This window comes from Patella vulgata, chromosome 3 (genome assembly GCF_932274485.2).
Source record: "Patella vulgata chromosome 3, xgPatVulg1.2, whole genome shotgun sequence".
In the NCBI taxonomy this organism is placed as follows: Eukaryota; Metazoa; Mollusca; class Gastropoda; family Patellidae; genus Patella; species Patella vulgata.
In genome coordinates, this window is record NC_065881.2 from 38180057 (window position 1) to 38193370 (window position 13314).

At 38.4% G+C, this 13314-nt stretch overlaps 1 protein-coding gene across 1 annotated transcript; it reads right to left on the reverse strand.

Moving 5' to 3' along the window:
* Positions 1-5244: 5244 nt before the first annotated feature.
* LOC126814466 (uncharacterized) lies at positions 5245-11700 on the reverse strand. Its single transcript, XM_050539616.2, has 7 exons — positions 11597-11700; positions 11210-11320; positions 10520-10648; positions 8214-8296; positions 7552-7717; positions 7318-7430; positions 5245-5840 (listed from the first exon to the last, which is right to left on the reverse strand). Exons 1-7 carry the CDS (start codon positions 11663-11665, stop codon positions 5819-5821), a joined length of 693 nt encoding a protein of 230 aa, XP_050395573.1. The 5' UTR covers positions 11666-11700; the 3' UTR covers positions 5245-5818.
* Positions 11701-13314: the final 1614 nt, after the last annotated feature.

Sequence of the window (13314 nt, forward strand, 5' to 3'; positions counted from 1 at the left end):
AAAGACTGGTCATCAGTTTTACTTCTCGGTCCTAAATCCATATGTGATCTTTACTGTATAACCCATGTGCATGTTGGCGACCTCAAAATGGAAACCTACATCAACAGTGTGCTATCTCATTCTACGAAACATCAGATGCATTAGGAAGTATCTTAATGCTAATTCTACTGATGCTGCTGTCCTTGCCGATTCTTTCCAGAAAAGATTACTGCAATAGGTTATTGGCCGGTGCTCCACCTTCTCCACCAACTATAAAAGATCCAGAACACAGCAGCCAGGATAATATCTCTTGCTCGACATTACAGCCACATAACCCCAATTCTCAAATAACTCAGTTTTTATACGCCCACATTTTCATGTGGACGTATATTGTCGTCGCCCCTGTCCGTCCGTCCACAATTTGTTTGTGGACACTCTAGAGGTCACAATGTTGATCCGATTTTGATGAAAGTTGGAATGCATGTTTATACCCCAAAGATCTTTGTTCCTTTCGCATATCGGATCGTAACTTCCGGAATTATGACCCCTGATTGTACGAAAAATCGCGCTTTTAGCTTGTGGTCCCTCTTGAGGTCACAATTTTTATCCGATTTAAAAAAACGTTTTAGTATATCACCACCATTACACCCTAATGATGGTTGAGTTCGAATTTCGTGAAAATAGGACCAAAACTGTCGGAAAAAATGACCGCCCCTTGTACGCAAATAGTGTAAATATCTGGTATATCAAGGTTGTGGACCTCCTAGAGGTCACAATTTTGAATTAATTTTGAACTGATTTTGCTGAAACTTGAAATGCATACTTATAACGCAAAGATCTTGCGCCATTATAGTTAATTGTATATGTTACAAGTCCCTGTAGGTTACAGGTCCCTTCGTTCAATATCAGTTCTCGCGATACGAGACATCCGGGTTATGTGTATTGTAATGGTGGTATGTCAGTTAAAGTTATCAACAGTTGTCGCTGTCTGTGTTTGTTCCTGTAGTGCTCCCCACTAAACTGTCGTGGTGGCTGATTGTGGATTTATTCCTTACGTCTCCGTGAACTGCAGGACTCGGCAAACAAGAAATATCAACAGGCAGGTTGCAGTGCACTGTAAATAGATTTCTGTTGGCTCGCGTAGAAGCGCGTCATCTTCTTTATAATTTTCAAGACGAACCCCCATCAATACAATGGCTTCAACTCGCGCCCCAAAGCAGCGTGTTTTGACCAAAGATGAAACTATCACATCGTTCGAAGCCTTACATACATTTTATCCCTGGATGACAACTTCGCCCCGTTTTCCGCTCCCGATGTTGTATGGTCTAAGAAAAGCAGGTATGACCCAAATTGAGGCTTTACTGTCGAACGTGGGAAGACTACAGCACAAAAAGTGTTGGGTTTTTTTGAGCTCATATTGGGTCAAATCGCAAATTTCTGCCCAGTGATAACCCGCAACACCATTATTCACAAGTCTGTGAGTATAAACTCTGTTTGGCAGTCTATCCGTGCTCACTATGGATTTCAGAATAGTTCCTTGATATCTGTGATATGAAACTCGAAATGGATGAAAAACCAGAAGACTTATTTCAGAGACTGATTGCCTTCGTTGATGACAATCCATTAACTGCAGGGTGCGGTCATACACACTATGGAACTCAAGTTACCGAGGAGGAAATGTCTCCATCCTTAGAAAATCGGGTAACAGTATTATGGCTTCGTTTAATCCATCCCGGTATGGAATCCAATTAAGTACATGTACTATCGCGCCACTTAAGCCAGAAATATCAATGGCCTTGTCATCCCTTTTAGAAGAAGTGGAAACTGCAGAAGAGGTTCGTTGCATGCGCATGGGTTCCCGGCAACCGTTTCGCTCAGGCCCCAGACTGCATAACCCTCCGCCAAGTTCCAGGCCGCAAACCTTAAAGCCACAACGTGTTACAAAAAGATCGCCTACAATCTGCCCTCTATGCTTACAATCAAACAGGGGTTCCACTGACCACTACCTCAGTCTATGTCCATATTTGCCCGAGAGCGACAGAAAGTTCATGTCACGATCCAGACAGATTATCGTAGACTCTGACGATGATAACACCAATATCATTTCAGATGCTAATAATGCTGATACTCCAACCTTGACGGTTTCATCACGAAGAGTCCAAGTCGACCAGTCTCCCTATCTCGCATTCTACGACCACTATGCCATCCGCATAACCGTCGAGTCTGGTTCTGAAACGAATATGATTAGTCATCCTCTTGCTCTCCAGTTGGGCATTCCTGTTACTAAAACTACACAACACGCTACCCAGGCCGATGGACGAACATTGTTAAACGTCGTGGGAGAAACTCGCTTTGAGTTAACAAGAGACGATCATATCCTATCATTCACCGCATTAGTCGTGGCTTGTATGGGTGTCGAACTACTTGGAGGAACCCCTTTCATGTGTGTCAACGATGTTACCGTGCGACCTTCCTCTTCTTCAAAGACAAGTCCGTCGGTACGACAAACTCAAGCTTCTGTTTTACGAGCGAATACGGCAACCACTATTTGGCCTGGTAAATTCATAGAAGTACATGTTCCAACTGAACTCAACAACATCGACACAGTGGCCATAAAACCCCGACTTGATATATCTTCCCACCAGACAGAAGCATTATGGCCTGCTCCGTCCGTCTTACGACCGATGGGCGGAAAGTTACGTATACCTAACTCTACCGATTTACCAATCATCGTTCGCAGAAACAGACACTTTTTTCAGGTGCTACCTGTATACACCCCGCTGGTGTCACCGAATTCATCCAGTGACATATACACACACTGACCAGGCCCAGCCCGCCCTCATCTGGGCCCTTATTCACGAAAACTTAAACTAAGATACAATCGAAATTTTAAGAAATACTGCAATTCGATTGGCTGACCAGTAAAATCAATTTGCATATTGGATCCGGGTGAAATACTTTCACCTCCTGTTCACAAGCAGTTTCGCACCCTACTACAGCCATGCGACACTGTTTTCAGCACAACACCCAAGGGCTATAACGGCGCATTTGGTCACTTCGCCGCTTAAGTCAATATGGGTCCCGTCCTTCCACCCCAACGAAAAGGCCGTATCCCCCAGTATGCTAAAGATAAGCTAGATGAGCTACAATCAAAATTCGATGAGCTTGAGAGCATTGGAGTCTTCCGGAAACCCGAGGACCTGGATTTGGTAGTCGAATACTTAAATCCTTCATTTTTGATCAAAAAGCCCAATGGTACATACAGACTGGTGACTGCGTTTGGCGAAGTTGGCAAGTATGCTAAACCACAACCATCCCTGATGCCAGATATCGATTCAACTTTACGGTCAATTGCCAGCTGGGATTACATAATTGCTACAGATTTGTCAAATGCCTTTTACTAAATTCCCTTATACGCTGATTCTATGAAGTTTTGTGGTGTCGCTACCCTATTTAAGGGTATCCGGGTATATACTAGGTATGCCGGGTTCAGAGACAGCGTTAGAAGAGATGTGCCGTGTGCTGGGAGACTTGATACAACCGGGATTTGTCGCCAAAATTGCTGATGATTTTTACTGTGGGGGAAATACTCCTGAAGAACTCCTAAAGAACTGACAGGCTGTTCTCAGTGCCTTACACACAGCCTCTCTCAACTTAAAGACCTCTAAAACAATCATCGCGCCGAGAAAAAACACTATTCTTGGATGGACCTGGTGTCCGGGATCTTTAACTGCAAGCCCTCACAGAATCGCCACCTCACATAGATGAAGAGCCCCGGGGTAGAACGATCTAAGTCACTTTTTCAACGAACCCCTGTTAATGGCGCCATCTGGTAGTAAATTGTATAAGCTTTCTGTGAAACAATCAATTTCAGGTAAAAACGATCGGAGTCACATCGAACCAAGGCCCTTCTGAAATGGCCTCCCGGACATATACAAGTCCATCGTATTTATTTGACCTTAATTTGGCTGAAAAGTGGAAGTCAGTTGTTGTACTGGTAATTATGATTAGTATTAAACATCATTTTGAAGTTGTAATTAAACCCACTCGTTGTTCTGTTCGCGTCAAGCATTCTCGTGCAAAAGTCTGTTTTGCCTTTTATGCGAAAAGACAAATATGTGACTTAGATCGTTCTTCTCCCGGGCTCTTCAGATGATAAATCGATTCTATCATCGCGCCCCTTTTCTCCTAAAGTGCTCTAAATTTGCTCTGTCTACCCTCATTCAGAGGCCCTAGCACGCCCCTGACTCATTGTCGAACTTAGTCATGACTTCACACCAAGTTTTATTCCGTCTCATCATTTGAAGAGTCTAAATGAAATTTCGTTGATGCTTGATGAATGCCATATTAATTGAATCTGAAGCAGACTCGACTACTCTTAATCTCCAAATCTCCAATAGGAATTCCACAGTTAATTTCCAAGACGAGAAAATGTGTCGAAAATGGAATCAGCTGCCTTCAAAATGTATATTTTGACACCAAATGTGGTCATTTTGTAAAATTCAAATTTTCCCGCCAAAACTGACCGCCATCTGGAATTATTTCCCAATATTGACTCCGCGGTATAAATTATCCCCAAAATGTGGATGGAAATGATTCAGCTATCCCGAAAGGATATAGTTTGATACCAAACTCGATCATATTATGATAGTTGGAAAAGATTGACATTTTCCAATCAAAACTGGCGGCGGTTTTGGATTTTTGCCAATTTGACCCATTTGGACACTGATTTCGGACATGGGACTTTTTTTTGGGGGGGGGGGGGATAATATACGCCTAGACAAATCATAAACCGTGGTCGGCATTTCTATTACAGCAACTGCCCGGAATATTGCGAAATTGAGTTAAAATGCCTGGACTGACGTCTACAGTCATGATGGACAGACGGCGTACGAAGAACACGAGATAGTTCCCCACTATCCTCCCCTTTACCACAAATGACGCATTTTTTCTCTGAATTATCTGAAGTTGCCATTTCCGTTGTTTCTATTTCGAATTTTCCACGAAACTAATCAAAAAAAAAACCGCAGGTCGGATACCAGGTAAATCAGTGAGTTGGCTGGTACTCTTCCAATTCGACCGTCGGAAAACCTCGAGGCATGTAAAAAAAAATTTCCCTTTGGCAAATTAACGGGGCGTTTTTTTCTGTAACACTACTGGGTGTAATTTTAAAACCGAGGAAGTTTAGTTTGCACATTTCTGCCACAAACGTGAGATGCAGCCTAATTCTGGCATTCTAAGTACCAAACACAATTTGTTAAATTTTATTGTTTTGTACAGCAGTAGTAACAATCTTTAATGCATTAATAAATTGAGTAAATTTCAGAAATATTAAAACTAAAATACGACGTAATCAATAAGGTTTCATTCTTATGAACAATTTACAACAAGATCAAAAGGGTGCTGCTGATCAACATATAAACTCCAGATTAACATGTAACCAAGGAAATTAATTCCGAGATTTGTTGTCGAAAATCTACGGGGTTCTTTTACCAACCAGAACAACCTATTTCATCCATATCCAATGATAACTGATAGGACTTTCGTAATCACTAATCAATTTCGGGGTAGTTTTAGAAAATCACTATAGCTGGTTTCAGAACTGTAGTCTCCGGAGTATCAACAAGAAATTATAGACGGACAGGGTGATAACAATATTTGTCATAAAACAAATCAATTCAAGGAAAAGAAATCTTCATAGAAAACAAATAATAGAAAATATTGTGAGGGCATTCACCATCTTATCCAACGTAAATCGAGGATTTTCAAACCGTTGAAGTAAACTGTTCAATAAAGGAACTTTTGGTACCAATAACAGCAGTAGAAGTTTGTACATCACCTAGTCAGCATCCTCTTCCCTACTTAGTGTAAAAAGAATATATTGTCCAGAAAATTAATTACATTTTGCGAACTTGTTATTGAACGAGCAATTTAAACATACATTATGCAAGAGCCAAATCTGCCTATTGCGGGTCTATCTTTAGGCCTGAAATGTTATCTAAATTATTCATTAGACATTAATTAAACATACATTATGCAAGAGCTAAATCTACCTATTCCAGGTCAAAATCATTAATTAGACATTAATTAACTTATCCAGACTAAAATCAAATCTCGATGTCATCGCTAGCCTGCGATGTTTACTGGATTGGAATCCTATCTGCTGCTGCTCAACGCTCATTGATGATTTTAAAAAAAAATGGATAATCGAGACTATGTTTTTATCGTACCGACCTTAATAATGATGATCGAGGGTAGGCCTAAAATTCAAACGCTATATTCTCGGTTCAGAGTGGATCAATTTGACTGACTTTTCAGCATATTCTGTTTACGTTATCTATTATTTAACTTTTATAAATTAAATTATCTAGTTTTTAACTATTATAGTGAGAACTGCCAGCTCTTTATCTGATCTCCCATAATGTATCTTTAACTTATCCAGATCATAATCAACTCTCGATGTCATCGCTTGCCTGCGATATTTAGCGGATCGGAACACATTTTTTGAAAAATAATTAAACGTATTAAACGTAAAAATGGACAATCGAGACTGTGTTTTTATCGTACCGACTTTAGTAATGGTGATCGAGTCTAGCCTACAATTCAAAAGGTAATATCTTGGTTCAGAGTGGAGCAATTTGACTGAAATTTTCAGCATATTCTGTTTACGTTATCTATTTTTTAACTATTATAGTGAGAACTGTCAGCTCTTTATATAATCTCCCATAATGCCCCTTTAATAATCATTTAATGACTTAATGGGTAACAAACTCAAACACATAGAAAACAGCCACTAATATATTTAGGCTAAGCCAGCTATACAAAACGTGTGGTAAATATACAAACTTTTAACAAATCCGAGAACATACATGAATTTAATTTTGTCTTGAAGTATACCGGTGGCACCAAATTTTCTGGGCATGACTCAACAAGGTGATTTCCTGTAGTTCGCCATGACTACGATTATCAATGAAAACTGGACTGGGGTTTAACATCCTGTATACTTTTTCTGCACTATCCGGGCTAATGAAGACGGTCATATGCCATGCTTATAGGGACCTCGGTTTTTGGTCCCACCCGAACGACTAGACACTGTTTCTGGCCAGGCCCTTCATCACTGAGAAGGGGATCCCGCAATGGAAAATCCCGAGTAACTTTCTCGGCCAATAACAGGATTGACCTCGGGACGACCTGGTTACTTACTGGGCTTCCATGAAAACAAGGACAAACACAATTGTGATGGCAAGTGTGCTTAGATTTGTGCCGCTCGTCAATATGGTTGTTCAAATATTACAATTTATAAACGCCTCTAACTTAAAGCCGAAGATTAAAATTTACCTGACAACACATGATTTTCTACGCGATTTCATCCTCATAGCTTTCATCTTTTTATCATATTCTGAGAGTTCCTCTTTTGGTGTCCCATCACCAGGTGCAGTTCGAGTATCAACCTGGCAAAGATGAATGTATGAAATAAGCACACCCTTTGTTTTTAAACTGAAAACCTTTTCTTTCAAAATCTATTTAAATTGTTTCTTTTGAAAATTCCAGGAAAATATGAAATATTTTTACCCATTTTCCGTTGAACTTTTGTAGAATCATTTCTCTCTGAGCCTTAGCCAATGCTAGTTTAACGGCATCTCGGAATGGATCAGATTTATATCTGGATACTTCGAAATCCTGGATCTGTCTTTGGCGTTCCTTGGCGGAGGCAGCATTTACCCATTTCGTAGCATGTCTAGGGGAAAAAAATCAAAGCACAGAAATCAATATCTTCTAACCAGGATACAGGGGACTTTGTTGGGATATTTGAGGCAGTGTAAGCTATAGCAGCAACGTTTTCAAGAAACAAATAATAGAATGCAGCAGATTGTCGAATGATGGCCCAAACGTGACATCCTTGCCCCAAGAGTGCATGTCTCAGGCACCGTCAATATGTGCAAGGGCGCTCCTAATATAACAAGACCAAAATAAAAAAAATGGCTATAGGTATCAGGGCTAGGCAACCCTATATGGTTTGGTTGTTTAATATGATCGAATCTTTTTTCCCAAATATATATAATCACAGGTATCAACAAAGTAATTTGTTGTGTTTAATTATTTATATTGGTGTTTATGTTGACATTAACAGATTATATTTTGCTTTTCTGTCGCTGTTTCAGATTTATTACTCATACTGAAATGTAATGTGACTTTTGTCTCATAACCCCCTACTGTTTGCAATAATAGCTTACTTGCGGACCAATTGTTCTTGCATCAGTAATCTTCTTTCTACAGCAAGTCTTTTAGTTTCAGCATCGATCTCATCTTCCTGTTTCTAAATGTTAATATAATAAAATTAGTAGAATCAAAGGCAAACTAGAACTGCGAAGCAGTAATGACGGGTTTCACCGGTGCCACGTTACCCTTGAACTTATGTCACTTCCGGTACCAATGAAACCGTTAAACAGGTTTCCACATAAGCATTGCACACATGAAATAAAATGGACGCAGAAACAACCAAATCCAGCAATCAATTCATTTGCTACATGTCAGTGATCCTGTCAAAATTACATTACTTCCGGTGATAATGAAAATGTTAAATTGGTTTATGAAATCAGAAATAGCATCATCACATGTTGAAAATTTTATGTAAATCCTATAATAATTGCCACCTTTATAGACCAAAAACCTTGAAAAATGACTTGTAGAAAATCGCCTATTTCTCTGCAACCGTACAAGTTAGAAACCATTTTGAGGTATCTGTATGATCGAATGAGTTCATTCTATTTGTTGATTGGAATCAAATATCATAATTTTAAAAACATTACAAATCTGATTCATTTGAATAAAATATCTGTTTTGAAGGCTAAAAATACAGTGTTTGCCAAAATGTCGTTACTTCCGGTGATAATGAAAATCTTAAATTACTTGTATGATATCGTAAATGGCATTATGTATCACACAGTGAAAATTTCATGAAAATCGAATAATAATTGACACTTTTTTTGACAAAAAAACCTTAAAAAGTGACCTGTTGAAAATTGCCTATTTCTCCGCAACTGAACAAGTTAGAAACCATTTTGTGATATCTATATGATCGTAAGGGTTCATTGTATTAGTTGATTTGAATCAAATATCAAAATTTTAAACAAATAACAAATATGACTCATTTGAATAAATTACTGGTTTCGAAGGCTATAAATACAATTTTTGCCCAAATTACGTCATTTCCGGTGATATTGAAAATGTTAAATTGGTTTGACCTAGTTAAAATTGACATTACACATCAAATGGTGTCACTTTTATGAAAATCGAATAATAATTGACTCTTTTACAGGCAAACTAGCGTAAAAAGTGACTCATGCAAAATTGCCCATTTCTCGGCAACTGCGCATATTACAAATTAATTTTCACATACATTCTCTCCGTATAGATTATTGCTACGAGTTTATGAAAGTTACGAAGTAATATTTTAAAATATGAAAACGCTGAATGGGTTGTAAATAGCTTAATTTTACACCTTTTTTCACCTTTTAATCGAAATAGCCCGAAAACGGAATCGAAATTAAAAAAAATGGTCCCAACATTTTGTGCGCCTTTAAAGGGCGCACAATTTCAGTTATACCAGATTTGAAAAAAATAATATTTGCTTTCGAAAAATGGTACCTAACTGTCAAAATTGTAGTTTTTTGTCAATTTACGCCACTTCCGGTGCCGACAGATAACACTATTGGTAACAAAAAAAATGACAATTGAGACAACGGGGCATATGAACTTTGTTTTATACAAATCGAACAATAAATAATTAATCTAGGACTGAAAAACTGAATTAGCCAATGGGGGCCAAGGAAAATTACCGAGACAAAAAATTTTCACATTTTTGCCCAAGTCAGAGGACTCGTTATATTTGTGTAAAACACGATTAAAAAATATTCATAAATAAAAAAGTTTTTTGTAAAAATTTAAATTTTCTAAATTTAGCGCCTAATATCTGCGAAGATTTGCCGAAAATCAAAAATCAAAAGTAGCGTAGCTATGTGCCCCGTCTCCGGCTATGCCAAAATGCATCGAAAGTTAAAATCCAATGATTATTGTTAAAATTACTGCAATATTTCTAAAAACGATAGCTTCGGTGATTTCGGACATTTCGCATTGTCGCAGAACGTTCAAAATAGCTTTATCCTCTAAGTCACACCCACTTTTCCGATAAAACCGAAGAAATCGTAACGATCCGACAATCAGTTGCTGAGATCTACTCAAAACAAAAGAAGAATAATAATAATAAGAATAATAATTTTAACAAAAACAATAGTGTTTCACACAAGCTACGCAGTGTGAAACCCTAATTAAACTGCGGGCAATATTTATGGTTATTGAACTAAAATAATCGCCCGTCGACGTAAAAAACAAAACAAAACATAATTGTATGGATGGTGATTTACCTTACCTATACCCCGCTATATACGGGCACAGTTGGGTTATCCAGCAATGGAATGTAAATATATGATCAAACATTACAAAGAAAATGAATTTAAAACAACTCCATATTAACATTTACCCAGACTCTTTGAAAGGCGTTACGAAGGTTTCCCATGACTTTGTTGTATGAAGACATGGAGCTTTGAAACGCGGAATCTTTCATCAATCCATTTAAATCACGAATTCGTCTATTCTGTTCATCTAGAGACTTGAAAAGAAAAAAAGAGACTGATAAATAAATATACGATATTTACGAATAACTAAGGCTCCGTGATTCAGAAATTAAAGATGGTGAGAAAATGGTCAGTTTGGATAAACTTTTACAATGCCAGTTTCGTCAATGGTGGTTATATAATGGGAAATGAAATAGAGTTTTACGTCCTACTTCCTGCACTAACCGGGAAAATGAAGATGGACATACGCCATGCAGTATAGGGCCTACCTTTATATCGAATTCCAACTGTCAAGGGGTGGCTTACGTCCCATCCAAGTTTCTCGGCCTGTATACTAGGATCGAACCCCGAATCTCTCGATTAGTGCCTTACTCACTGAGTCAGTCACTGTGGCTCCAGTATAACATGATGGGTAGTTTGTGTTGCTGACTGGGAACATAAAGATACAGGGAATCAATGTGTTGGACTATTAATTATAAGGGCCAATATCTGATTTCGCGTGAGCCGTGTGGCTATTATATAGTAATTTCACGAAATCGGAATAATATTTTCAGTGGTTTCATGAAATGGTTCTACAAAAGTAGTACGCTACTCACCAGACGTCTCGATTTTTGGCGGGAAAACATTTGAGTTAGTGAATTAAGAGATTCATCCATAACTTCAAACATAGCTGCATCATATTCCGTATCAACGTCTCCTTCATCTTCCTAAACAATATTTAATAAAGTAGATAGTTCATGTTGGCGTACATCGTCTGGATAAAATACCACTCTTGTTGTAACTGAATAATATGTTCCAATCTTTATTCTGGTCAACAAATTGTACTATTTTACATTATTCCAATTAATTGATGATACAAATTTCATCTTAACACACCTACATAGCTTGATATGAGATCACTGTAGCTAATAAAATTGCCTTTAAACCATTGACAATAAATAAATTAATTCATTTCATTAAACAATAATAAAAAGTCTACCTACTTCGTAGCGGGCGAATGCTTCAAGTAAATCTGTTTGAACAGTTGAACGTTTCTGATTATTTTCTGCCATCGAAATGAGCAAATCTTCTTGACTAGGAGTTCTCTGAAACACGAAGGCACGCAGAATGTCATATAGAAAGGCGCGAATAGAAATTCGGTCATCATTCGAATTAAGGGGGAAGTTAATCTAAACTACGAAATTATTCAAATTTAATCAAAAGAAAATTAATTAATTCTATATAAAAAAAAGGGGGGTATGGGATTAATTCTCATTAAACTTATTTGGATAAAAGAACAGAACGTACGCTATTTTTATCTTTCATTGATACAAGGAGGTTGAGTTGTCGTTCTTTTTCTAACTCAGTTTCAACATTTAATGTTTTAGTTGTATGTTGACGAATTAGTTGATTTTTAACGTCTTCTACATGCTGTTCTACCTCATGCCTTTCATCCATTTCGTCAGCTACTTGTCTTCTCTATAAATACCAATACTCAATTATACTTAAAATATGCTATGTTTATCTTTTGCAATAGAACGTCTCCCTTAGAATGCATGCCACGGGAACGTACACAATGACCGAAAGCGATAATACATGATTGTATTCTGGAGTGAAAGTAACATTAAAAGGCAAGGTATACATCCTTGTTATTTTCAATACTAAATTGCCTGAACTCAATGGTGAAATATATCAAATTTACCAAATTAGCAGCCCCCCCCCCTCTTCAGTGAGACCACGTAAGCACCCACGCAAGACAACGTAAGCGCGCCCCTATGCAGTGGCGTAGCGTGGGTGGGGAGGGGGTTCCACAGCGACAGCGACCCCTCCCCTCATGCCCATTTCCCAAAATTTAAAAGCTCCGTATATTACATATTATACGTCGCTATCTGAAATTTATTCGCGCCTACGGCGCTTGATTCCATTATGTCACCATTCTTCCACTCATCTGTGGACTAGCCTGGACTCATATTCACGGTTATAGTAGTACTACTAGTGCGTGGGGCGACAGACTACAAATGTTCTGTCAGCTCTCACTAAACAGGCAGAATTGACAGACAGGTCTCGAGATTATTATACGCCGCTATCTGAATTTTTTTCGCGCCTATACGGCGCTCGATTCCATTATATTACCATTCTTCCACTCCTTTGTGGTATTATACTAACTCATCACTATCATATTCACGGTTATAGTGATCGCCCATTTAGTAGCACGGGCACTTGAAGGGATTAAAATAACATTTCTTACTACTGCTAGTCTCGGTCACCCAGAACATACTACTGCTTGATTATATTATATATTACAATATCTAGTCAAGTAGTAGGAAGTTTTATTTCAATCCCTCCAAGTGCCTGTAGTTAGTAATAGTAGTACCACTAGTGCGTCACTGTGCGTGGGTCATGGGGCAACAGATTGTACAAATGTTCTGTCAACTCTCACAAAACAGGCAGAATTGACAGGAAAGTGACTCAAATTTTCAAAATTTTCTCAGGGGGAGATCCCCACGCCCCTCCCCGACTCCCCCTTCCGGTTGCGCGAGAATCAACTTTATGTCAACTTGCATAAAACTGTTTTCGGGGAGATAACGAGCGGTGAACAACTGGACACAGATCACTAAAGATTTCCCCATTGACTCCAATGTTAATTCTCGTATCTTAGACCGGCTCTAACTTTTTCCCAAATTTTCGTTGGGTAGAACGCTTTCTACCACAGATGGAGCAA

Coding starts and splice junctions, on each gene's coding strand:
- LOC126814466 (XM_050539616.2), bottom strand. CDS start 11,665: ATGGCAGAAAATAATCAGAAACGTTCAACTGTTCAAACAGATTTACTT. Junction 8,297..10,519: donor ACGCCTTTCAAAGAGTCTGG/GTAAATGTTAAT, acceptor ATTAACATTTAG/AAACAGGAAGATGAGATCGA. Junction 7,431..7,551: donor AAAAGTTCAACGGAAAATGG/GTAAAAATATTT, acceptor CATCTTTGCCAG/GTTGATACTCGAACTGCACC.